At 45.4% G+C, this 26,744-nt stretch overlaps 3 protein-coding genes; 1 reads left to right on the top strand and 2 right to left on the bottom strand.

The window, feature by feature from the left end:
• Positions 1–3,744: 3,744 nt before the first annotated feature.
• GSTUM_00011769001 (uncharacterized protein) lies at positions 3,745–5,492 on the bottom strand. XM_002842128.2 has 3 exons: positions 5,095–5,492; positions 4,074–5,032; positions 3,745–3,993 (listed from the first exon to the last, which is right to left on the bottom strand). Exons 2-3 carry the CDS (start codon positions 4,568–4,570, stop codon positions 3,942–3,944), a joined length of 549 nt encoding a protein of 182 aa, XP_002842174.1. The 5' UTR covers positions 4,571–5,032; positions 5,095–5,492; the 3' UTR covers positions 3,745–3,941.
• Positions 5,493–6,778: 1,286 nt separating this feature from the next.
• GSTUM_00011770001 (uncharacterized protein) lies at positions 6,779–10,117 on the top strand (the record flags this gene model as incomplete). XM_002842129.2 has 4 exons in its annotated part: positions 6,779–7,049; positions 7,156–7,666; positions 7,754–8,184; positions 8,245–10,117. The coding sequence occupies 4 exons, from the start codon at positions 6,779–6,781 to the stop codon at positions 9,141–9,143; spliced, it is 2,112 nt and encodes a 703-aa protein (XP_002842175.1). The 3' UTR covers positions 9,144–10,117.
• Positions 10,118–10,639: 522 nt separating this feature from the next.
• GSTUM_00011771001 (uncharacterized protein) lies at positions 10,640–13,275 on the bottom strand. XM_002842130.2 has 3 exons: positions 12,951–13,275; positions 12,583–12,897; positions 10,640–12,486 (listed from the first exon to the last, which is right to left on the bottom strand). The coding sequence occupies exons 1-3, from the start codon at positions 13,087–13,089 to the stop codon at positions 10,832–10,834; spliced, it is 2,109 nt and encodes a 702-aa protein (XP_002842176.1). The 5' UTR covers positions 13,090–13,275; the 3' UTR covers positions 10,640–10,831.
• Between the last annotated feature and the right edge of the window lie 13,469 nt (positions 13,276–26,744).

The raw sequence follows: 26,744 nt of genomic DNA on the forward strand, positions 1-26,744 counted from the left end.
TTGCTCGATACAGAAGCCCTGGATTTGTTTGGTATGCCGCGTCAACGACACCCGAAACGACAAGGCGAGTCGATTGCATCTCTCACCAACCGCCCACTAGCTAAAATATTGAAGTTTGACTTTGTGGGTCTCTCTTTATTGCTCTTGAATGCAAGTGAATATACAGGGACCAATAGATTAGTATTAGTAAAGTTCGTAGAATATATTCAGTACCTCAATTATTGTGAACTTAAATAGCAAGATAGTGACAACTTTATTTCTAGACATATTTCTAACAGAACATTATTTTAGATACAGAATAAAAGTGAAATTTAGTTATGAAAATATGCCGACAATAGCAGTGGTTCTAAAAGCTGATCTTCCGCAAACCCATCTGGATAAACAATATCACCTTCAACAGTACTAAAATATTGAGTAACTTGGGATTTATGTAAACATATATGGGCATTATGAAGAAGTGCAGCAACTCGAAACTGAACTCCTACAGGTTGAAGTAAATGTTTTTGGTTTTGTACATAGTCTAAGAAACCAAAAGTATTGATCATTTCCTTGAATGCCCACTCTGCTACAATCCATAGCAGTGACATAGAATGATTCCACTGCTTTTGATTGTTTGTAATTCTTGCTCCTTGATATGGCGATAAAATGAAACTATTTATACTATAGGCCGGATCACCATATACCTGGAGGCAGGTACCATCTGGTGCTTGTGCATGTTACTCTAGTAGATTTGGCAGGTTGGACTCTTTCCACAAAAATGCATCATTTTGCCGGCCATCTACCAGGTCAAACAAGTGGCTAATAAGCCTGTCAGGAGTCACAATTGCGTGATACTTAAGGCAATGTTTCCGCTTCCAGGTGTTATAGCAGGTGCACTGGTGCTGAACAGGGCAGGCAATACCATAAATTGTTCCGTCAATGAATCCCCAGACAGTCCCAATCGGTGCCCCTTTTCGCTTAACTGTACGTGCATAAAGGGCTAATCATTCCGGTATTAAGCACTCCGCATCCCATACGAGTAAGTGCCCCCATTTCTCATAGATAATCGATTGAGATGTAGTACTAATACGTGATACTCTTTCTACCGGCCAGCCAAACTTCAGAGCAAGATCGCAGAGTCAATTGGAATATGCTAATCATGCTAGGAGCATACATAGTGCTGTTCATTGATCCTCTTTAATTCGATTATCCGCTCGTATAGGATTTGGGAGTTGCAAGATATCAACCAACTCCTCAACCTCACTTCGGGTAAACCTTTTACTTGTAAGTATGTTTTACCGTAACATTTGATACACTATTCTATTAAAGTGACTATATACCAATTGATTAGGCTAACACATACCAGAATTGGTTTCTCCACTCTTCCTCATCCAAAGTATCCAAATCCAATCTCCCCCCTGCTCGTAAAGCACCTCTTTTCTGACTATTGTCTCTAGAGACAGCAATATGAAGCTGTTGTTGAAGAACCAACCTTCTTGCATGTCTTTTCTGTAGGAACGGTCATGCAAGCATGGCTCTGCTGGTTTTGCACTTGAGGTATGTTGTTCATCTATTGTCGATGGGTTTTTTTTGTCACTTTTATTCATCATAATAATATAATCTCATTATATCAAATATATTACACAACCATTGTGCTGATTTGATGTAACACATATTCCAGGTCACCTGAACACTATGCGCAAACTCATTCTGGCACCTAGGTCGCTTTTGCTTTAACCGGCACCCAGGTCGTTGGGCGCAAACCCTCTAATAACGGATGAGTTGACGGTTGCTCAAAGAATGACTCAGTTGGAAAAGGTAAATCGGCCATGGCGAATCTACCCTGATATGGTTTAATTTGCCTGTCAGAATGTGAAGACAGGTTTTAGTGAAATGAAAGATTTCTTCTTATTGGGTGGTGGGCTATTGGCTGGGGGACTCATTTGTACCATGGTAGGAAACAAACGGTTCCCCTTTCTAACAGTTCTTGGATTGACGAATGTACCGGTTCGGGACAAAGTTTTGCCTCGGCACTGCAAGGGAAGATAGGTTCGAAAAGAAGATCTATGATCAGGAAGCAAGATTGAAGGATTCCACGAAGAGTGAACTCAGTCTACTTCGACTTCAGGTTCGTACTGATCGTTTGCAAGATCGCCTAACGTTCAAGTACAAGTAGGCGTTGATTGAGTCTCTTTCTTTTTCCTACCCCTTATTATTACTCCACTACAGTGTTGGTAGGCTTTTAGCTCAACGCAAATATAAATTCTTTTTACAGAAAATTGATATATATTACTCAGTACGGTGCCCGACAAAACAAGAACAGGGAAGGTGAATGCCCATGTTAATTGAATGCCAGCGATGGGGGTATTTAACAGCTTACCATCCTAGCAGATATTTCGATAAATGTCTTCTATGAGTCGGGAAGTTTGCTTTACAAAGTTTATGGCCTTGCCATATGAGGTTATGACGCTCTCTCATGTTGGAAATATAATACCACCATTGATTCAAATTTGTCATACTTTCAGGACTCCTTACTGTCCTGCTTAACCTGTCGGTTCAATCCATGAAATTCACAAAAAAATATCGTTATAACTTGGGAGCTGTTTTGTACTGTACAGGCTTTATCGCTATTACAAACGACCGTTTACTGGTGGTGCTTGTAAATACTGGTAGACCAATAAGTTAATCCCTTGAAAAAAAAAAAAAAAAAAAAACATAAATTATGTAACAGGATCCGGACTCCGATTGGTCTACTTTCCAAGCGTCGTAACAAGTGCAAGGGTAGAAGAGATATTTCCGTTGCAAGAACAGGGTTCATGTAGGCAACGAATGATAAGTGGTGCGAGAACGTGAGTTTGTCACCTCTGTTCACGAAATGAGTGATGAAGGATGATGCATAAGTTAATGCTTGTGTGGCACCCGGAATGAATGGGGGTCCTGAATGGTTTTTTTTTTTTCAGCCTTCTGCATATCGTTTTTGGCAAACACTCAGCAAACCCCTCCCTACATGCTTAATCCCTTGTTATTCCTGAGTTCATACTTGTTTGTTAAGGGTCATGAATCCCACCAGTGTTGGGAGGGAGGATCGCGAAAGCTGTGGGGTAGGGAGGGTGAGGGAACCTGACCCCGAATAGATCCATCTCGCTCACGATACCCCCCCCCCCTTCTATTTCCTTGCAGTGCAAAGAAGCTACTAACTATATTTACCCCTCTAGCCAGGCTACAAGGCATTTATGAGCAGGGAGGATGTCATCCCGGCATGAGCATTCCCCTAATGTATATATAATGAGTGTGTTGAGTTTCTATCACTGATGCCGTATCATCACACGGGAAGATACAATTGAATTCATGCATATCTTCATCAACTGGCTGATTCTCTCTCGCTACTTGGATATAGTGGGGTCAGTGGTCCTGAAAATAAATATGGAATGGAAAATGATGTGCATGGGCGGGGAGCTGTGTATCCCTGTCATTATGCCCCTTCTCCGTTGGCGGATATCTTTCATATATCTGGACGGACTTGACATCGAATTCTCTTGGAAAAATTGGGGCATGGCCAGATCTCGCTACGTTGGCCACAGGGGGGCCGTTAGGGCAAGTGATATGGCGCAAAGCGGCGCACACTAACATCCTGATGGATAGTGGAGTCCATCTTTTGTTAATACTGTAGCCCATGGGCTTCCGGAATGTGGAATGCCAACTGGGGTTTCTATTCGTATCGTATCATCACATTAGCAAAAATGGAACGCCGATATTCGGCGATAGTTCTTGGGTAAAGTATCACATGAGTTACAACCTGGCGTCCCGCTTTTTAAAAGCTAAGGTTACATGAAGATGCACTGTTTGGCGTATAGTAATTGAGAGAAAGCAAGCCCCGTACCGGTATTAGAGCAGGTATTAAATCCAAAAAAAATTGAAGGGAAAGGTGCAGCACAAAGGTCCGGCGGTGTGTCGCAGCCCGTTTACCGGGGTTGCTCTTGCGCCTCCCCCACGGGACCACTTCCAGATTGCTCGCTAAAGATGACTGTATATTAGTATTACTGAAGAATCTGATGGAACAATAACTTCTGGAAAGCATCTGTGGGGAATCTGACCCATAGAGTTTTGCAAGTTCTGGGATGGAGGACCTCGATATGTAGATAGTCAATAGAGGCATTTTCCGCTTCTTCTGTGGAGTCTTTTCCTTTAAAGGCTCAAAGGGGTCCTCCTCATCTGTACCCTCCTCCCCCCCTATTTGTGCCCCCTTCTCCCCTGCCTTCTCCACTTGGCTACCCCTCTGGTCCTTGTTTTTGCCCTTCCCTTCCTTCTTGCTTTTCTTGGGAGCCTTAAGCTCAACCATGGTACCTTCAAGCTTTGTATATTGGAACCATGCTTCACCCTGGGTGCTGATACGGCGCTTAACAATCTCAGCGATTGTGATAGCCTTTGAAGCGACGGTGGACTTTGCAACAATTGCTACCGCAAGTACTGAAGGTGTAGTTGGTGGTTGAATGGGGAAAAGGGTGGCCAGGCACCGAGTTGTCTTTTTGGATATAGAGTGTGATGAGATGATGGATACGGTAGGGATACTGCTAGGATCGAAGGAGTCCATTTTCCAAAATGTGAAGTGTGGAATCCTCGGAAGCGTGGACTGGAATGAATAATAGGCAGGCTCAGCTCAAATCCGAAGAATGGTTCGGGCGTCAAGATATTTTCTTCGGAAAAGAGGTGAGCATTAGTCATCATAAGGGTTTAAGCGATCAAAGATTAGGGCTGGGGGGAGGGGCTCGCCTATGCTGTAAGAAGATGAGGCTCTTATGACCGCCGGACCCCCGAAACAAGATCTCCGCCAAGAGGGTCCGAGCATAAGTCTCTGCCTTCCAAATTGGCAGAAAAAGTGTCTCACTTCGCCTTTTCGCCGCATCGTGGCGTTTGTGTGAAGCTGCTGCAGAAGCCAGCAAACTGTGAAGAAATTTTTTCCCTTTCTTTCTTCCTACCTCGCCTGTATATGCCCTCATCGGTATCGGTGAAAAACATATCATAATTATTATCGTCCCAGTATCATACAAGTACCCTACAACTCATGGTCACATTAGTTACTCAGCCCCGCACAAAATTTGGTTTTGAGAGGGGAACATTGGAACCGTTATTCGACTTTCCAGCTCTGACAACGGCAGACTATTAGCTACGGAAAAGTGTGTGCTTTCCTTCCCGCTTGCACCTGTTGGAGAGTTTGGTCCACGCCTTTCATGCATGAGAAATGTAGCGGTAGGCCGCAGAGAAAGCACTCACTCGGGCCACTCCTCTCACCAACACTCTCGCCCTATTCGCTTACGATTTTCGATTTTCTCGCCCTTATATCTAGCTAGAGGTTTGGATAGTCTTTGAAGCAGCCCATTATTATCGGTAAACCAATGGGAATGTGTCGGGTCTCCCCAGTTTTTCTCTAGCCCCGTGCGTAGCCATCCGGGGGATTGCCTGGCGTCCAGTCTCTTGGTATCAGGTTGACACGTAGACAGTCCGGTGGTGGGCAGTGGAAGCAGAAGTAGGTAAAAGCGGAAAACAGAGGTAGATGCAGAAGCAGAAGCACCTCCAGCATGAGATCAATAAAGAAGCAGATCAAAGAAGTATTCCCCCCTCACTCTCCTTTTTTTTTGAAAAAAAAAAAAAAAAAAAAAAAACCCCTCCCCGTGGCTCAAACTCCCCCGCTTGTATCATAGCTTATCGTACGGGTATCTGGTAGGGTACTTTTCGCATATCAAGAAAACGCTCAGGCATCTCAGATGTTCGGCCAGTCAGACTTAATGGACTCGACCGAGACATAAGTTAGAACCTGCGAACATTCCTGTGTGATACTATGAATATTTGTATTCATTTGTATTCATAAAGATCAATAGTCTTATTCATGATGGATGCATTTTAATCAGAGAAGAAGAAATAATTAGTTACTCGTACAGTGTCCGTGGTATACCGATAAGTTAACCCCAATCGCCGTATTTTGCTTCTCTTCCGATCCATCTGATTCCGCCGTTGGTTACCTACCCCCAGCGGTTGTCCCACCACCACACACCACCACCACCACGCCCGCTCGCCAACTTCCCTCGCAGCTCTCCTTGCGCTCTGGCCAAACAAATTTGTCCACTCTCCACCACCACCCCTACGCTCAGCCAGTCAACTGCAAACCCAACACCACCATCACCACCTACCTTGCTGCTGCCTCCAACTTACAACCCTTTCCTCACCACTAACCTAGTTCACAGGATACCCGACACCGAGCATCCCCCCCCCCTCCGTCCACCGCTATCCACTCGACCTTGACCCCAACTTACTGCAAGACCACTTCTTTTTCCTTTCTGCCGTAACTCTCTTTCGCTTTCTTGTTGTTAGTAGGTTCAACGTATGAATACCCTTACGTTAGGGACGGTCGCACATCATCTCTGATTTTCACACGCCGCTTCCTTCCTCGATAATAAGCTCCCTCGACGATAACCAGCGGGCGATCCGGGGGCCAACCAAGCAGCGTCAGCCTCTTTGTCGCTCCCCTCGTTCGTTCGCTCCACGGCTCGCCTGCTTGCTCGTCTCCACATCTTATCTCTTCTCCTCATACGACCACACCTTTAATTTAACACTTCTCCCACCTTTTTTTTTTCCCGCTTCTTCCTTCGCCCCTCATTTATTCCCCGCTGTTGTCGATAAACTTTATATTTATTACGTTTTTTTGTATTCCTTTCGAGACATTTCGCTCTCAGGTTCAATAGATTCGGCTCGTCGCTGCACGCGACGACAACGAGCCCCCCGACCCCGGCAACCTAGCAACGTCATGGCAGCAACACCTCTCGTCGCGGCGGCTGTCGCTCCAAGAACCGAACACAGTCCTGCGGATCACCACCGAAAAATCATGAGATCGAGAAGCCTTTCAAACCGGGAACAAAGACCTCCGGCGAACAAAAAAGTTAAACTCATGACGAGCCCCTCGCAACAAGCTCCGAAGCCCGAAGGAACCGCTGTGTTCGCAGATATGCCGAGAGGCATTGTCGGAGAAGGTGCTCAAACTACGTCTTCTGCGGGGCAACAGACTAAGGATTGCACAGGTAATTCCTTCTGAAAATAAAGTACAAAGGGCAATAGTTGGAACTTGTAGTTTCCAATGTTTCTCTAAAAGACGCAGACAAGTTTGAGCTTGCTAACTACTGCCAGGCTCGGCAAAGGATGCTGCTAAGATAAAGGCAATTCGCCAAACCCTCTCGGAACAATTTGATATCGAGATCCTCTTAAAGCATAGGGAGCTGCGACTTATCGAGCAGGAGATAGCGAAAACTCAAGTTTGCATTGAACAACTTCGTCGTTGCACCCTGATCCCGTATCACGCTGAGGTCTCACTGGACCCGGTTGCGCCCGGGGAGAAATCCACAGATACCGGTTGCCCGGAGTTTGCCCCACCTCATTGGACGATTACCAATGGGCCTTATACAAGGCATTATCAACAGTGGTTGCTTCCTGATCCCAAATTTGACGGATATGGACCTGAAGGACCACCACAGGCGGTACAAAGAGGTGGAAAGAGTCTCAGGAGCCAGGGTATGCATGATTCAAGCCAGTCTTACACTGTCACAGGGCGGCCCCAGAGGCAGAGTGCAGCAAAGGTACAGCAAAGGGGTGCAAGTGCCACGGTGTGTACCTTCAACCGAAGCGATGGCCAACTTGTTCGGTATGTTTTTAGTCGCTGCTGGCGTTGTCTTGGCCTTTCTTCATGTTAGGTAAGTGTACAAAGACTAACCACATGCTTTAATTAAAGAATGGAATGCCGTGATTGTCAACGCAGCAATTTCAGCTCGGCGCAAGGTTTTATCAACCATTGCCGTATTGCCCATCAGCGTGAATACAGCTCTCACGATGCTGCTGCGTTTGACTGTGGCGTGGTAATTGATGAAGCTATTGAGCAGCCATTGATTTCACCTGGCCCAACAACCCCACTTGATGGGCCATCTCGGAACACTCGACAAACACAACCTAATCCATTCAACACACCCTACGCTTCTTTTGGCTCCAGCAGGCGCAGCAGTGTGATGGAAAACAGTTCGATGCCCGATCTGATAATTCCTACCACTCCTGTGCCTGTGACGCCTAAATTAGTCACTCCGAGAGCTGCTCCCACCATAGGTCAGAGAAAAGGTGGCGGCCGCCGAGCTGCTATGACTACGCCAAAAACTCAGGATCTGGAGAAAGGTGCGAGAAGGCTCTTAACACCGCCTCTTGACACCAAGACTTACCAAACACCGCATTTAGAAGGTCTCCTGAAGAGAAAAAATATAAGCGTCAACCTGCAGCGAATGGTAACGGAGGTTAAGAGCGGAATGATCAATTGGGATGATGATTCTGGCAGTGAAGCCGAAGCAGGTGCTGGTGATAAAACGAGGAAGCAGGGTATGAATGTGGATGCTCCGATGTTGGATGCCCCCGTTGGCCCAGGTCTGCGTGGGGGGGGTGTAGTAGAGTCGGCAGAGGCTGAGAATAAACCGAGCACTACCATTATCGCGATGAATGTCGCTTTTCCGAGGAGCAGTGGTGCAATGAGGCCGGCCGTCTCAGAGAATGCCTCTGTCCCACCACCCAAGGGCACCAGGGTGCCTGCAGTGGCGTCACTGCAAGCGGGACCAACCTCTAAGAAGAATGGCTTGTCGTTTTATGGTAGGATGGGGTTGGATGGAGCCTGTGATTCTGGAACCTCATCGAGTGATGAGGACGATGGATATAAGAGCGATGCGGAAGAGGAAATGATGGAAGTCGAGAGATCGCCGCCTCTTTCCGATGAGGGCCGGATTCCAGGGTCCGTGCCCGAGCCCAGCGGATTGAGATATGGAAAGGGGCCCCACACTCTGCCTCCCCTCACCTTCCAGGCTGTCAGCCCACCGGTCTCTCCGACCAACACCCGTGAGATGGAGCTAGTGCCGACTATTCCGGCTCATCAGGAACAGCAGGTCACTGCGCTCTGCCAGCCTACACCCACCTCACCAGGGCTTTCGAGGCAGGTTCGGTTTGTTATGCCCAGCGCTAGGAAAGTTGGAAGTAATAATCCGGGCGGTGTGTTGGAGAACGGGTTAGCGAAGATGAAGTTTGCGAATGCGGGAACCATCAAGAAGCATGGGGGGTTTAACGGGGTTATGGAAGGGAGGAGAGTCAGCTAAGCTACGCTAGCTAGTCAAGCATTGGGGAAAGTAGGGGAAGGGAGAAGCCAAAGGGGCCTGTCGTTCCAATACCAGGAGGTGGGGAGAAAGCATTTAATGTGTCAATAAGTTTTATATTGCTTTCTCGCTCCGTCCTCCCGAGCCTTCATGCTTGTTTTCATATAACCCTGGAGCAGCCGAAGTTTGGTTTCTTGTTTTTTCCATACTGGGTCTCTTCATTATCATTTGCCCTGTCTCTCGTGTTTACAAATGATTGATTTAGTTTGTCAAGCTTGGATGGTAGATTCTGTGTAGTTTTACGTCATGTCTTGAACTCTTTTCTCAGTTTTCTCTTTTCCTTTTCATTTCGCACCGTCCCCTCCTTACTCTCACCCTCTCTCATCCTGCCTCTACTTCTTTACCCCCTACCCTTCTAACCGGAAAAAAGTAAAGGACTCCATAGTTAGTTACCTAAATAACCCCCCCCCCCCCCCTACCCCCCCTCCCACCACCTCCACCGTCATCTCTCTTCCCCCCTCCGAGCTACAGCACAGTACTCACACCAGCAACAACGAGAAAAAAAAGGTCAATCAGTCAATCGATCAATGATATAAGCACACATGAATACATAATGTATGTGTAGAGTACTCGGTTATTACCATCACTTTTGTCTCGTTTTGTCCCGTTTTTGTTTCACCGCGTGCGGGACGTTTTTGAATTTGGTTTAACGCCCGAATGAGGGATAATAATTATTTTGTAACCTAATCGATGAGTAGGGCGATGGTATTATGTGGGTTTACGGAAGGAAGGAATGGTTATGGGGTGTAGCTGTGACTATGGCTGTGGCTGCGAGGGGCAGGCTAGTCGTGGCAGCAGATCATATTGGGGCTCCTGTATTTGTATACATTTATGCTGTGGTAAGGGTGTCGTATGTAGGTGTATGGGAGACGGTGGTTAGGTTGAGTTTAATAATGTGGATTTTTGGGTTGCGTAAGTGATGCTAGCGTAATGATAGTCCTGAGATGCGCTCCTTGTATCGGAAAAGTAGTGGTTAACTTTATATCACGATCTTGCCGGCAGGGAAATCATAGGCCTTCTTGCTGGAGCTGTTAAATATAATTTATTTATCCTTGTATCGCCGACCCGGCATCAACAGAGCTGAGGACTGAGCGGACAGGTACTCATGAGATGTCACTCGCAAGTTTTGTCCGGTCAGATATCCACAATACTCTTACTCTTCTTGGGTTTGGCCGATGGAATGCGGACCGCGTGGTGGTAATACTGCTGGCTGTGTTTCTTGCACGAGGGCTGTTGCGCGCCGTGTATTTTAGTTCTTTGGTTTAACATCAATACCACCTTGCAAGTATGATACAGGAGATTTTTCCGTCGTTGATATCCGCCAAAGTGATGCTATAACGGCCTACCTAGGTAGAAGCACAAGGAGAAAACACATAGCCAAGACATGCGATTTATCGGTACAGAGAAGTCGATCGTGAAATCTTCAAGCAAGCCATAAGCCATTGAAACTGTTAAAAGTAATCATTAGGGTGTCTTAAAAAGGTACAGATCCGATTAATAATATCGCCAGTAAAAGAACAACCGAATCAGCAGCGTGAGGTAAAAAATGAGGACAAAAATGAGCCAGACGGATCTATGGTATGAGACTGCGCCAAACAATGCCAGAGGGATATATCCCATTATCACCACACTCAAATCCTCATGCCGGGGAGGTCCATCTGAAGTTCGTCGAGGTCATCGTCTTCACAAACCATCTCCACCTTCGGTCCACCAGTTTTTTTCTCGACATCCTTCTTCCGCTTTGTATTGTAGGGCATACTTTTTGGTGGGGTTTTCCCTAGCGGTGCCGCCCCGTGGCTATGGCTGCCAACTGACTTGTTTCCAACTATATTTGCCGAAGTATTTCGAGGTATTCTGATAGGGCCTTGGAATGTGGAGTCTTCAAGGGGAGTTATAGGTTTGCCATTTTTGCCCTGTCTATTTTCTCGCATGCGTCTAGTGCCCAATGAAGCTTTGCTCCTAGTATCCTTGCCGATTCCTGCATTCGGAATCCTACTACCCTGCCTAGAGTCTTCGGTTCCTCCCGTTTGCGAGGCGCCTGGGTAGGTTGCATTTTGTGGACTCACACTCACCGGCAATGAGTCGGGAAAGGATTTACGACCACCCGGATTGTCCCACGAACCTAGGCCGTCCTCACCTGGTTTTTTGTTGCGTACTAATTTGCCGCTCTTGACGTCGTGGTGCTTTATACCACCAGGGGTATGAACCGTGGGAATACCCTCGGGGCTCTCCCGTGCCACATCCGCGGAGGACCCTTTGGCGCTTAAGCCCACAGATGAGTCTGTACCAGTATCCCCCGCAGACGCGAGGAACTTAGACCTGGAATTTCTCTTATTCTCGGGAGGAGGGGGTTTTCCGGCTTGTTTCTTTGACTTATTCTTTCTGTGATCTCTCAGCTGACTCCAAGATGGGCTTTTGGAGGTTGACTGCACGACTGGGCCGGGGGGAACGTTCTCATTACTGTCAGACATGTAAGCCATAAGACTCTCAGCAGCACCGGCAATTAATGCTTCTCTTTCATCCCAATCTTCCCCTGAATTTCTATCTTCCAATTCTGCGTCATATTTAAAATTTCGAGACCTGTATCTAGTGCCGGCTTCTTTCATGAAAGGGTTCGTCTCTTTCACCTGGGCCAACAAATTTTGTGTACTTTGTGCTCTAGCGCCCCAACCGTACGGTTCTTGAGCGTTTCGACGTTTCTTTGGTATTTCCACGAGGTAGTCTGAGCTCTCTCCAGCAAAAATCCCATGCTCAAAGTCACCGTCTTGACCTGAGCCAAATGGGTCCTTCACCGATGAATCTCCATTACTCTCGTACCCGGTTCCACAATCAGTAGTTGCAGGCACTGGGTCATATCCTTTTCTTCTCCTTTTCATCCCCTCAACCGAGTATCGGGGGAAGATATTCTTCCGGACCCCGCCTCTGGAAGTCTTTCCCAGAGTTGTGGGAGTCGCTTCCTCACGGTGAGATTTGCACCTTGCATTGGGGGGAGATGAGCCCATCTTCCCAGCAGTCTTTTTCATTAAATACCCTGCCTTGTCACGCACCCAGATACTGGCTCTAGTATTTCCATCCGCCATTCCGTGTTGATCGACTCCTGATCCTGCAGGTGGTGTACTATATAGCCTGTTAACTTTTCTTTCCCCGGCTCTGGTCGAGGATCGTCGAAAATTATCTTCAGATATAGGACTTCGGGCTTTGGAAGGAGATAAAAGATATGACAAGTCTTGGTCTCCCAGGCTGGGCGCATAGTGACGGATTTTACGAGGACGTGGGGGTGGCCCACCTATAAAACGCATTGTTCGAGATCAGTACTTAATCTTGAGTTATGCTCCTGGCACGTAATGGGATGACGGCACAATAATCTGCCTTGGGCACGTACTAGTACGGTCTGTACCACTTGGACTTGCTGCATCACTTGTAATAGCAACGGTAGTGTTCCTAAGAATTGGATAGTTGGCAGATTTTTCTGCTAACGCTACCTTCCTAGATAGCGATGATTGCTTGACCTCCTTTGTATGGACTAACCTGGCGGGCGCCTGGGGGTTCAGGGCAGGGGGATCAGCAAATGGGTCCCCGCCAACATCATCGCCTATGTGATAGATACTGTTAAACTCAGAACGCTGAAAAGATTGTTCAGCCATTGGTGGTAAGGTCGGTAACAACCCCGAGGCTCGAACACGTCTAGGCACTATTTCTACAGTATAATTAGCCAGAATCCATTTCTCGACCCACTAAAGGTGGGCGTACCAGTAGCTCTAGGCTCTTCGTTGCGATTTCTTCCCTCAACTGTGTCTTGAAAAACCTTGAAATTCGTAGAATTCGAATGGGAAAGGCGGCCGTAGGTAATGGGCTTACGATGCTTGCTCTGGATTGGTGGAGGAACCATATTTTCGGTCAAATGGATTGAAGGCCCTCAGGGGTCTCCTCGGGGAGGGTTGAAAAAGGGAAGGAGGCGGCCGCCAAAAAATTTGATGGCTTGGGACCCTTTGTGCTGGCGGGTTTAAGCTGCGTAGGAAGAACGATAACTTACGTCGTGGCGGCGGTCGTAAGGCGCGACGACTTTTTACACTGCTGGACCGAACACAAGTGCTGTCATATTTTTGAGCTCTTATGATAATAATATTATTATCATACTTTGTTTTACAAATTGCATTGCAACCAAACAAACATATATAGCAGTAAATAAATAAGTAAACAAAACCATTACAGTTGCTATTGTATCTAAAATTGTCATGTCTTTTTATGTGAAAACTATGTTAACCTCTAGTCTTCCAGAAACTATAGAATTTTAGGATCTCTAAAGGGGAATAAAAAAGTAAGCAGTAATGTAATTTTCTAACAGGTTTGTATTTTCAACTCCTATTATAGTGTTATGTTTCCCTTCATGATATTTATTTTGTACAAACCTTTCCTCCTCCTTCTAGTATAAGTCTAAATCCTATTTATATATATTTTTCCCCTTCCCTTTACTGAGCTCTCGTGGCACTTCTGCATTAGATCTATATAATGGCATCCCTCTCCCTCCCCTTCTTTCTTATTAATCTCTTCCACTCTCTCTTTCACAAATACATATCCAACTTAATGTCAATATCTCTTACCCCTACTATGACTACTCAACTATTGCTACTTGAAGCTATATCTATATGTCTGGTTTATTAATTACTTTCTTTTCCATCTGTTTTGCATTCCATCCACAACTATATTTATTTATTTATTTATTTTTCACTTTAAAGTCTTATACTAATCTGTTTACTGCAGCAACTATATGCCTCACTATGGAGGTGCTTAACTTATTGGGGTAGGTGGGTAGACAACCTGCCAATATACCAGAAAAATGTGCAAGGATGGATGGGCGGGTGTAACGATCCTACTTCTCTGTACTTAGTTCTTCAACAGGTAACAACCTTACCTCTTCAATTTATCTGATACCTCGATAACTCAGAGAGTTCCTATTGTCACTATCACTTCTAATAGTGAGGATAATATCATACTCGCATTACTTCTTGTAAGTGAGACCTCTTTCCCATGTAGTATTGTACAAAGTGTGTATAAAGTATTGATTCAACTTGTAGTATAGGAAAGAACTTAAGTGGTTGTGTGAGGAGTCTGTACCGGAGGTCCTTTTTTTTATATTATTTTTCTTTTTTTTTATAATCATTTAGTTACTTGTTTGAGGTACAAGAACATCGCATGTAGTACTAGCTATGGCATTAAGAAAACCCCTCCACCTCAGACTAAGAGAAAACCCGTACCCTTAAGACTCTCTGACATAGGCCCAACTGCATACACTTTAAAGGTGATCAACTCAGGTGTCCGGTCTGTAGACCTCATGACTTAAACACGAAAGGGTTTTACCTAGAAGCTAACCATATGCCTAAGAAGATTCCTTACTTGAAAGACCATCCCTTTCACTAACTACATGTAGCCAACAGAAAGAAAGTCCAACAAGCTAGGCAGGAAAGCATAAGGAAAAACTCAATCTCGTAAACTACTAGATACATAAGGGTCACAAAAGAAAGTAACTACTATCCACTGACCCACCAGGTTGCTGTTTATAAAGAACTATTTCTGAAGTAGGTAACTGGTGAAAAGCCCTAAGGACAGACACCCCCAATTGGCTGAGCCACAAATGTAGTACAATACTACGACCAGCTAATTGAGAACAGAAGCCTCGGCGCCAAGCCCAAGGAGTAAATATTTGGTACAGAGGATACCGTCCAGTAGTAGAGTGCTAGCTAAAGATCGACTACGGGCAGGCAGCAGGCTAAAACCCCAAAACACCACGCAGTAGAGGGAGGAGGTAGTAGGGTACCAGCTAAGGAGAGAAGGTAGTAGGGTGTGAGCTAACATAAATAAAGTGGAAGATAGAGGGAGGGCCAAAGGCCCCAGTGCAAATCCAATAGTAGAAACTGAACTCTTGCTGTTTTACTGTGTCTCTCATGTAGTCTCTTATTCTCGGAGAGATTGCATTACTTAGTAGAAAGGATCCCACTGATTGTAGGAAGGCAGAAGAGTGAGGGGCAGAAGGCAACCATAGCTTGAACTGGGTGACTAGGAGGGTATGGTGAAATCTCACCTCGAGACAGACCCCAAAGTTACTAGCTGAGGTATTCTCCAATGGGGATCGTGCAAGTGGGGAGAAGGATGCCCACCACTGCCAGCACTGACCGGAAAGGAAGAGAAGAAGCCAACTATGTCAAAGTCAAATGTGCCCCTATTAGTGAGACAGGACTACTGGGTGAGTTCTGATAACTCCTCTATCAAGCAGACAAGAGACCAGAGAGGTAAAGGTAAAGGTAGGAGAGGATGAAGGAGTTAACTGTACACCTAGGTAAAAACCATCGAGGAGGCAGACGGGAGAGTGGATAGTCCACGTTAGTTGACGGTGGTGTTGTCAAACTATGTGAGAAGAAAATAGGAGCAATAAAGCATACTGTACTGGAGGTCCTTTTTTTTTTTTTCTTTTTGTAATCTTATTTATTTATCCGTTTTAACGAAAGTAAGGCGGGGGGTCATATCAGCCTTCACCATGCAGACCCGCACCTCTACTCCGCCTTGTTCTCAAGCAGCCAGAAGAAAAACCGTGACCCCAGTAAGGCACACGCCAGCAGCCAGGTGCCCACCCCTAAGAGCCCACGACTTGAACGCGGAGGGGTCTCGCCTATAGCCACCAACACCCAACCAGCCCTCAGTTTAAAAACCTCCCCCGCAAGTCTTCCACACGGCTATCTACAAACAGTAAAGACAGAAAGCCCAAAAACCCATTCTTCAAAGCAAGGAAAACCCCTATCCCGACAGGACACCCCCCACTGAACAGAAGAAAGCCCAATTCAAAGAAACCCCAAACCAAAGGCTGAAACCAATTCCTCACCTACAATAACCAAATTCCCAGACAGACCAGTTCGGATCCACCCAAGCCTCGGGAAGTCGAAATAGCGAATAGGCGCATCTACTTAGATGGCATAAATGTATGCCTTGGGCATATAGCCCTTCGATTGTGAGCATGGAGGGCCAAAGGAACTGCCCAAGGCAGCAAAAGAGGGAGAGGTAGTAGGGTACCAGCTGACAGCAGAAGGATACCAGCCGACATAACCGAAGAGAAAAAGGGAGGAAGGGCCAAAGGCCCCAGTGCTGACCCAACCGAAACCAAACAACTGCCATATTACTGCGTCTCTCATGTAGTCCCTTGTTCTCCGAGAGATAGCATCACTTAGTGGAAGGGATCCCACTGGCAGTAGGGAGGTGGAACGGTGAGGTGAAGAAGGTAACCAAAACTTGAACTGAGTGACTAGGAGGGTATGGTCACATCTTATTGCGAGACAGACCCCGAAGTTACTAGCCGAGGGATTCCCCAATGGGGATTGTGCAAGTGGGGAGAAGGATGTCTACCACTGCCAACGCCGTCCAGAAGCGAAGCGAGGAAGCTGACCGTGCCAAAACTAAGTGAGCCCCTATTAGCAAGTCAGGACTACTGGGTGAGCACAGATAACTCCCCCATCAAGCAGAAAAGAGACAAGCGAGGCCAAAGCGGAAGAGGCTGGAAGAGTTAACTGTACCCCTAGGCAGAAACCATCGAGGGGACAGAGGGGAGTGGGGGGGGCCCACGATAGTTAACGTGGTATTGCCAAACTATGTGGGAGGAAAATAGGAGCGACGGAGTGTGCTGTACTGGAGGTCCTTTTTTTTTTTTTTTTTTTTTTTTTTTATAATCATTTAGTTACTTGTTTAAGGTACAAGAACATCGCATGCAGCACTAGCTATGGTGTTAAGAAAACCCCTCCACCCCGGAGCAAGAGAAAACCTGTACCCCCAAGACCCTCTGGTATGGGCCCAACCACACACACTCTAAGGGCAATCAACTCAGGTGCCCAGCCCGCAGGCCTCACGACTTGAACATGAAAGGGTCTCGCCTAGAAGCCAACCAAAAGCCCAAGAAGATTCCTCGCCTGAAAGAAAACCCCCCCCACTAACTACACGTAGCCAACAGGAAGGAAACCAAACAAGCTAGGCAGGAAAGCATAAGGAAAAATTCCATCCTGTAAACTACTAGATCCGTAGGGGTCACAAAGGAAAACAAACCACTGCCCACCATACTACCAGATTTGCCGTTATTTAAAGAACCGCCCCTGAAGTGGGCGGCCGGCGATGAGCCCTAAGGCCGAGTGCCCCCAACCAGCTAAGCCACAGAAGTAGTACAATACCATGGCCCGCCAATTGAGAACAGAGGCCACAGTGCCAGGCCCAAGGAATGGATGTTTGGCAGAGGGGATGCCGCCCAGCAGTAGGGTGCCAGCCAAAGATCGACCACGGGCAGGCAGCAGGCCGAAGCCCCAGAACACCACGCAGCAGAGAAAGGAGGTAGTAGGGTACCAGCCAAGGAGGGAAGGTAGTAGGGTACGAGCTGACGCGACCGAAGTGGAGAGTGGAGGCAGGGCCAAAGGCCCCAGTACAAACCCGACCGTAGACCGAACTGACGTATTACCATGTCTCTCATGTAGTCCCTTGTTCTTTGAGAGATAGCGTCACTTAGTGGAAGGGATCCTACCAGCAGTAGGGAGGTGGAAGGGCGAGGTGAGGAAGGTAACTGAAACTTGAACCGTGCGACTAGGAGGGTATGGTCAGATCTCAGCGCGAGACAGACCCAGAAGTTACTAGCTGAGGCATTCCCCAACAGGGATCGTGCAAGCGGGGAGAAGGACGTCCACTACTGCCCGTGCTGCCAGGAAGCGAAGAGCGGAAGCCGACCGTGCTAAAGCTAAGCGAGCCCCTATTAGCAAGACAGGACTACTGGGCGAGCCCAGATAACTCCCCCATTAAGCAGACAAGAGACCAGCGAGGCCAAAGCGGGAGAGGATGGAGGAGTTAACTGTACTTCTAGGCAGGAACCATCGAGGGGGCAGATGGGAGTGGAGGGGCCCACGATAGTTGACGTAGTGTTGCCAAACTATGTGGGAGGAAAATAGGAGCGATGGAGTGGGCTGTACTGGAGGTCCCTGGATTTAACTATTTATGCAGACACCTCACCTAACAGTAACCCTATGTGACTCATACCTTCGCATTACCATATCCTATAACTCATAATCATAAGTTATATAAAATCCTCAGTTGACTTGTATGAGTCAATTACGCAACATGCTTTAATCAATCATAATCCTTATAATAAGTCATGTGTACTTAAACATATCACATGTGTGAAACTCGTGACTCATAAGTATGAGTCATGCATAAAAGTCATAATATCAGATGACTCACAACTGTGAGTTATTGCATAACAATAAACCTTTATAACTCGTAAGCACAAGTTATATGAAACCCTTTATTCCTCCTCGGCAATCTGTCTTATCACAATTCAGTTTGTGACAGTGGGTGACCTGCCATCATATATTGGAGAAATCTTAGGAGAATTGAGAATTGGGTTTTTGGCAATATTTATTAATGTAAGTGAAAGTAGAATATGCTAATATTAAGAAAAGAATAATTCAAAGAAAAGGTATATGAGTAAAATATTTACTAACTAAAACAATTTTGCAGCAGGAACCAGTAGGATGGATTTTAGGTGGGCTGGTGGGTGGAAATATTAGGTGCAAGTAGGATTGAAGTTTTCAGGTAAGTGGTAACTCTCTTTTCTTTTTCTAACTGATGAACAGATACTGACACATGGGCAATTAATTGTATATGGTAGGATGATATCATAGGAGGATTGGTGGGTAAGAATCTACCTGTAATAATCCCTCTTTGCATAGTTAGTTCTTGGCTATAGGAATCGATACTTCTCTTCTTCTCTCTTTTTCTTCTACTTTACGATAGCTCTTAGGCCTCTGCCTATATTACTGATAGTAAAAGACCTTTGTCTTCTATTTGTAATGCCTATTGGAAGTTTTCTCTAACTCTATCTTGTATAGAGTTTTCTTAGCGTAATAATAATAAAGGTTATGATAGTAATAAAGAGAGTAAAGGTATTTTATATTCATTAAAGTAATAAGTAGGAAAAGTACTTAGAATTCAATCTAATTTTATTTATACCAGTACCATCAACATTGGCATACAACTAGTCTCCCCCGCACCCCATAAAAACAAACTATTTAAAATACACTACCATGGACCATTCTGCCTCGCGACTGCTTCTTTCAAATATAAATCCAAAAATCACTACTTAAGTGAACTCACAGGTACTCATGATGGCTAGTATCGCCTCAGATTTACGTGTCTTCCCACCTTGCTATCTAACTACTGTCTTATACCTTCATCCCTATCTGACTCCAATACAATCTATCCCCACATATTCAACAAAGGAAACATACAGTCTATCCCAACATCCTTCCGTCTTTTTGTAATATAAACCAAGATCAAGGTATCCTCCAGCCAAAACCAAACTACCAAAGTGGCAAAGGGGTACCTTCAACAACTTGTTCACCTTGGCCCATCTCAACAGTACAGATGTCCTTGTTGCAAGGTCTAACTCATCTTACTGCTAGCGCTGAGAATGCCAGAAACAATAGTGACATACTTGGAGACACTGAGGCCGCTTTTTGAAGTGTTTAGTAAAGGAGGTACGTTTCTGAGTAGCCACAGCAGAGATGGTAGTACTACTGCAGGGACAGTCACATCGTTGTTGGTTGGGTAAGAAGAACCACTTCTTTAGCATGGTTACCACTCCTGGTAAAGCATATCCACTGCCATCATGTTTCTTCTTGCACTGAGCGCAAGTTGTTGGATCCCTTACCATTGCCACCTTCCTATTCCTTTCCACCATCAGTATGCCATCAAAGGGATTACCTGCTATGACCAATTCCCCATCTACTGCCTTAACATGACAAGAACTACCTAGCCCTAACTACCTATAATCTACCCACTATGATTTCTACCGCAAAACTGCCGAATCCTTATATAAGTCTTCATTAGTGAGATGCCTTCTAGCATAGTGGGTACACTCAGTCCAGTAGTGTCTATCTTTTCTCACATCACACCCATTGTGGCCAACCAGGCTTGTCCTACTCCAGATCTTTAACAAAATAAAGGAATCTATGTGGGTGAGACCACAGAAGTGTCAGGGTACCTTAGGCTCACAAACCTAGTACCCATATACTTCCCAATCATGCCAGGTCTACACTTCTTCCTTCTGTAGCTCCCAAATGAGGGCCATATATCTGATCCCTAAGCTAATCCCTTTCCAAAGCAGAGGTTGCAAAGGTCGTCCAACATAGGCCTTAGCCTTCAAGTCAACTATCTCATTGCTGGTGATGCCTATGTGACCAGGGATTCAACTAAGACTGATATGAGAAAAGTTACTAAAAAGTGGCACTATAACTTCCCACTGCTCAGCTGAGTCACCATCTAAAAACATATTGCCGACCAGAGTGAGGGCCAGGACACAGTTTAGAAACACATAAACTAGATACTTCTTGGCCATATCCTGGGCATGTCGGTGGGCACAGATAACTGCAAGCTGCTTACATTCAACAATGCTCTATGATAGGGGAACTGAGGATCTGTCAACACAAGTCAGAGCCCCTTTCTCAAATATACTTCATACTACACTAGCTGCCAGAGAGGACTTGGACCCATTCGTATATATGACCACATCCAAAGACATACAGAGGTGTGTGTACAGTAAATGGTAGAGTACAACTATTACCGCTTTACCTTTCTCAATCGAAACTGTAGGGCGGGGGTGAGTTCCTGGTCCAAGGTCTTCTAATGTACAACTATACCTTCCTCTTTCTAATCCAGCTATATCTTACTGAACCAAGGATGTTGATCGCAGTATCGGTAATTGATGAACAGACTATAATACCTTTGTTGTTAGTACCTGCCTTGTATGGGAACAGGTGGTGTCATAAACTCGGCTGACAGTATATTGTTTGCCAGTTTCACAGTGGTCTGAAACACAGAACAGAGGTAATCATTGACATGGACTTAAATCTGTTTCACATACGACCCGTGGTCGGTTACAAACTCAGGTCTATAATAGACTGTTGGAAGGTAGGCTGCCTGCATCAAGTGGTAAGTCTCCTATACTCCCAATTCTCCAACACTCCCAAACCTCCTTCCCAATGCCAAAATTCTCCTTCTTACACCCAATCCTCATTCTAACCAATACCTTACATGAGAAGAAAAGTTAAAAAATACATTAAACCTATACACAAGAATATGCAAATCCTCAGAAGGTAAAACTACCTCTTCCAACAATTCTATACCTTCCAACACCCTATCTCCAAACCTGATCTACTAAGTCTTGAGGGCACTAAACCTCATTCTCCTAGCCCTGACTATGTGATCAAAATCTGCGAATAACTCTCCTACTTGGTATTGGAGAGTGTTACAAGACTCTGCCGCTACTATGATGATCTTGTCATCGACGTAAGGGACCACCAGGTGATAAACACCCAGAGAGTATTGTATTTGTAGTGTGAATATATCTGCCACATAAGCGCCAAAGAGGAAGAGAGAGAGAGGTGAGCTCTGAGGTACCTTTGTGCTAATGTGGTAAATCCAGGAAATATAGCAATTGAAATGAAAGCAAATCAATTGACAATATGTTCACCTCTGAACCCACTGATACAGGTTCGAGGGGCACCCGAGAGCTATCAAAAAAAGTTGGACAGGAGGGCAATATCAAGATTATCAAACCTCTCTGCGATATCCAGTGACAGGATCAGCCGCTTGTAGCCTTCGCTATGTCAAAGGAATTCGAAGACTACCGCTATGGCATCATTAACTGATTGTTTCCGGCGGGAGCCAAACTGCGTTTTCCCTTGATCAAGGTAAGCATCCAGCCTTAACAGGACCATACATTCCATGACCTTCACTAGTATCGGGAGGAGATGTATCATTCTCCTTGATTTGATGATGTCGTATTTAAGTTTGTTGAGCTTGGGTACAAGAACCACTTCAGCCTAGTGCCAGTCCAGAATATTATAACGTAGTCTATGATTAACAAGGCACAGTAATGTTGTTTTGTCCCTTCGTTTCTAAAAATGTAAAAAGGAATAACTAATATCATCCTTGCCTGGACCTGTATTTGTGAGAGATATGACAAGAGTAATCTCTATTTCCTGAGCACTATTTGTGTCAACAGTAGAATCCACTCAGGGTGTGAGGTCGCCAGGAGACAATGGTTGTGCAATTACGTTGCTGATGTCTGAGTGTGTAGTAGCATAGGATCCATCTAGGTGGAACATGGAGGAAAGCATTCGCTTAGCCTCCAGCTTTTGTGCCAATCAGAAAATATCTGGGTCCTAGCTCTCTGCTATCTTAGATATTATATGCTCGAACCTGGCTCTCAACAGGCAAGCCCGATAACCACATCTGACCAACTTGTAGTTCTCCTTCTACTCCTCCTTGTACTTGGAGTACTGTTGTAGCCAAGCTATATTCAACCTCATCTTCTCCAACTCTGGTGTATACCACTTGCACTGATCTCTGCCAACAGAGGCCCAAGGGAGTGCATCCACCACATGTCTCACTCCCCCCTACAACTTCCCCTCTTCCACCTCTTGCTGGGTATCTAACAGTTTTCCAACCTTCTCCCAAACTGCCTTTTTCTAAGCTAGCCTCCAACGCATCACATTATTAGGGAGGTCAGCTGCTAACTTGAGGGCTTGAGTACTATGCTCACAGCCGATAGTATCTAGGTGCAGGTGTCTAATGTACAGTATCCAGTACAGGCAAAGGTCAATTCTGGAAATGTCTCAGAAGGTTAGCACCTTTGAGGGACCATATTCATGTTATGAGCTGGAGCTGTGAACTATTGCTTCAGCTACAGTTTGCCCATATTATTGTAGTCTGCATTGGGGTCCCAGTCTTGATATCTGGTATTAAAGTTGCCAAATGCAATATCCAGTTCTCCTAGTTTGTCCAACCATTTAACAAACTAGCTCTTAATATAGCCAGGTTGAAAGTAAACTCCTGCCAGTACCCTCTTCACCCCCTTCTCCTAATAACCAATGCGGGCACTGCATTCCCTGTGCCTAACTACTTCAAAAATCCCGCAAATATAGGACTAAACAAATATCTCAATACCTGACCCCTTAACAAAGGAAATCAAATCCTACCTATTAATATCTATAGGTACATACTGTCTCTCAGAAACTACTGGAGGTTCAATAATAAAAAACAAATCAATAAAAGAAAACAAAACAAATTTCAGTGTTTGATTTCGACTACTCCTTTCCAGATTTAATACCATTATTATAATAAGTATTAAAAGAGGGCCTCAACTGATCCACTCAGGCTGCAGGGGCCAGAGGCAAAGGGGGATCTGTCAACCTGATCCTGGACAGTCTAGAAGGTTTTCTTTTGGCTAGATTTGGTAGTGGCGGTGGTTTTTAAAATTCTAAGTACCCAAGAGGAGGAAAGGGAAAAATGTTCTGATTCCTTACCCTTAGTCTTGTCTGACTTGTAACAAGGACCTTCATCTTCCTCATCACTGCTGATCTCAACCAGTCTAGGTGTTAGAGATCTTGTATGGCTGTAACATCTTCTCTGATTCTTTCTTGCCTGTCCTCCTTGTTGTTCCAGTCTTTTTGCCAGATTCCACCAGTAGGGCTGCCTGCTGCTTGGGAGAAGAGGAAGGTGGAGAGGGGGAAGATGACTTAACACCTGGACAACATTCATATCCTGCAAAGTGATCTATCCAGCCGCAGAGCCAACATTGCCTTCTGGTATGTCCGTAGGACTGGCCTACTTCTCTAGGACATGAGAGTTTGCTGCACATATGTTATTGGAAGATGTGTTCTTCAAAGTAGAACCAGTAGTGAGGGGGGCTCCACATGTGACCTCAAAATGGCCAGTTTCCAAACACTTACCATACACCTTAAGGGGGTGGTGCTCCTCAAAGACTCAAACGTTGCAGGTACCTCCTTACAGCCAGATCTTGCCCTTGGCTAATCATTCCTCGATTGCCTTGTTCCTTTCGACTTCAAAGTGGATGCTACAAGAAACTGTGTTGGCCTGTCTCATGGTCTGGATAGAGCCTATAATGTTGAGCTGGGAAAAGGTTACTCCCCGAGTATTGGATTGCTCTAAGTTAGTATGGAGGCCATCAATGGCTGCGCTTCCCATCAACCCATCAACTCTCCAATTTGATAGTCGTCCTGTGTCAGCAAGCGGGACACCGAAAAAGAAAATCCTCACCTTCTTCAGATTCCTCGAGAACTAAAACTCTAGGAGCGACAATTCTCTCAATAGCTTGAGCCTAGCCTTATTGACCCAGTCTCCTAGTTCTGTAATAGAGTGTGCTTCTAGAGTCAAAAAGATGTACCCGATCTCAGGCTAGATATGTCTGGTACAAATGTAAGGTATATTCCTTCTAATCTTTCCCTAATTTGACAAGGTCAAATTGATGCAGTTCAGGATCGTCTCAATGGTGACACCTTCCAGCAGTGCCATCTCCTTGTGGGTAGCAAAATGCATAGTAATATGCCTCCCCTTAGTACCTGAGGTTGGCAATGATGGCAGTAGTATGGGTACCAAATTGAGCTAGTTCAGAGGCCCCCCCTTTGAAACTTGACTGTACCCTTGTCGTGCAGGAGCCATAGCTATCTTAACATTAACAGTGGTAGTGGGGCCAGACAGGACTGATAGGGCAATAGGAGTGGTGGTTACGGGGACCAATTCTCATTTGTCACTATTCTTCCCCTGAGTCTTGGCTAGGATTGCCAATTCTTTCTAGCTCCCAAATTCCCTGGCAGCCTTTCTTCTCCTTCTGGCAGTACCACTCAGGCATCTACCATATCTTCTTACTTCCTTCTTTTTCTTCCCTTCTCTACTCTCCTTTTTCAAGTAGACAGACTTGTCTTTACTACCACAAGCCACACACAGGACCACCCCCCCATCACTGGAAGAGCTACCACTACTAGACTGGTAGGAGGAGGCTGCTGATATGGAGCAGGTAGGAGGTGCTCATTTCTGCAGCACGGCAAGGAGTTTAGATACGTAGGCCATTTGTTTCACTACCTCAGTAAAGGAGGCTTTTGTAGTAGGAGCTGCCGCAGCAGTCTCATTTCTCTTAGAGGGGACAGGGGGTGGCTCTACCTCCGAAAATACAGTTGGTGTACTTTAGGGCACAGCAGGAGGGGGACAACAACAGGAGTACAACTTACCCAGTAGGGTCTCTATCTCTTCCCCTTGATTCCCAACAATATCCTTAGTGGCTTAACCACCTGTTTCAACCAGTGAATCTATTCCCAGTAGTTCACCCCACCATCTGATTTTTCATTGCCAAATGCAGAGCCTTGGTTCATCTAAGTACTAATATCATAGAATGTGTCATCCTCAATCAACCTAGATTCTGAGAAGAGGAGGAATTAAGTATTGCCAGAGCGGATATCGTCCAGGCTTTCTAACATGGACCCAATTATAGCTTCTGAGTAGGGTCTGAGGAAGGGGGTCCTACTTGTATCCAACATGTTACAAACATCCACTATAACCAAGTCTACTTAGGTTAGGGTAGTGTCGGTACTCTCTGGCTCTGTTAGGAATACTGGGATCCGATACCCAAGATTCATCCTAAGTAGGGTAACCTCACCTGGAATCAGAATCTCTGCTTTCCAATACCCCCCTCTGGTCTCCTTACAGGGCCCACACGTCATCATACATATTAATCTCAGTTGCGTCCTGTGACTATAATTCTACAGAATTGAAGGTGTCAGAATAACCCCATTTATGCCACTACGATTTGTTCAACCGGATTCTGCCTACGGGATATATGTGAAGGGACGCTCAGCTAGGTCTGAGAAGTGGAATGGAGTAAATCCGTCAACTATTGAGAACGTTACTGGACTTCAAAGATGTGATGCCTTTGGCATATGCCATAGGTAATGGGATGTTTTTGCACAAAGAGATGGTATTGAATGGTGAAGGATCTCAGCAAGAGGCCAATACATTCACACCCACCCTACAATGTTTAGAAGAGTTTAAAAGTCTGAGAAACACTACTATAGAAGTTATTAGACATCACAGAGTGTTGCAACCAGGTTTCGGAACATGTTGTAGTTATGAAGACAACTTCCCATATTACAACAAATTGAAATCTTGTTACACAAAGCAACCAAGGGTTGCTGACAGAGGAAATAATTGTCAACCCAGTAGAATAGCTTTCTGCAAGTTAGTAGGAAGTCTTCTGGAAGATATTTATAGATTAGGTAAGAAGTTATAGAGGTTTAAAGTCAGGCAACCAAAAAAGGGTTGCGATTACGACTACCGTCGCAGATACAACCCGCAGATGAAACTTATCATTTTATCAATAACAAAGACAATTGGAGCAAGCTCAGTTCAACTTGAGAATTAGGCTGCAGGTCTAAAGACATTAAAGATCGAATAACTACTATTGGGAACAGTATGGTTCCAGGTTAGTTATATGTAACGATACCTCCTTGGATAGTTAGTCCTTGGCGACGGGGAACGATACTTCTCTTCTTCTGTTTCTTTCCTTAGTCTTACGATATCACTAGTCCTCTGCCTACGTTACTGATAGTACAAGACCTCTGTCTTCTATTGGGAATACCTATCATAAGCTTTCTCTAACTGTTCTTCGTGAAG

This window comes from Tuber melanosporum, assembly GCF_000151645.1.
Source record: "Tuber melanosporum whole genome shotgun sequence assembly, scaffold_9, strain Mel28".
Classification (NCBI taxonomy): domain Eukaryota; kingdom Fungi; phylum Ascomycota; class Pezizomycetes; order Pezizales; family Tuberaceae; genus Tuber; species Tuber melanosporum.

What these genes read in the sequence shown, in the direction of transcription:
- GSTUM_00011769001 (XM_002842128.2), bottom strand. Translation starts at nt 4,570, where the DNA reads ATGGACTCCTTCGATCCTAGCAGTATCCCTACCGTATCCATCATCTCA. An exon ending in GAACTTGCAAAACTCTATGG is followed by an intron (nt 3,994 to 4,073) that starts GTCAGATTCCCC and finishes AGTCATCTTTAG; the next exon opens with CGAGCAATCTGGAAGTGGTC.
- GSTUM_00011771001 (XM_002842130.2), bottom strand. Translation starts at nt 13,089, where the DNA reads ATGGTTCCTCCACCAATCCAGAGCAAGCATCGTAAGCCCATTACCTAC. An exon ending in CGAAGAGCCTAGAGCTACTG is followed by an intron (nt 12,898 to 12,950) that starts GTACGCCCACCT and finishes ATTATACTGTAG; the next exon opens with AAATAGTGCCTAGACGTGTT. An exon ending in AAGTGGTACAGACCGTACTA is followed by an intron (nt 12,487 to 12,582) that starts GTACGTGCCCAA and finishes TGCGTTTTATAG; the next exon opens with GTGGGCCACCCCCACGTCCT.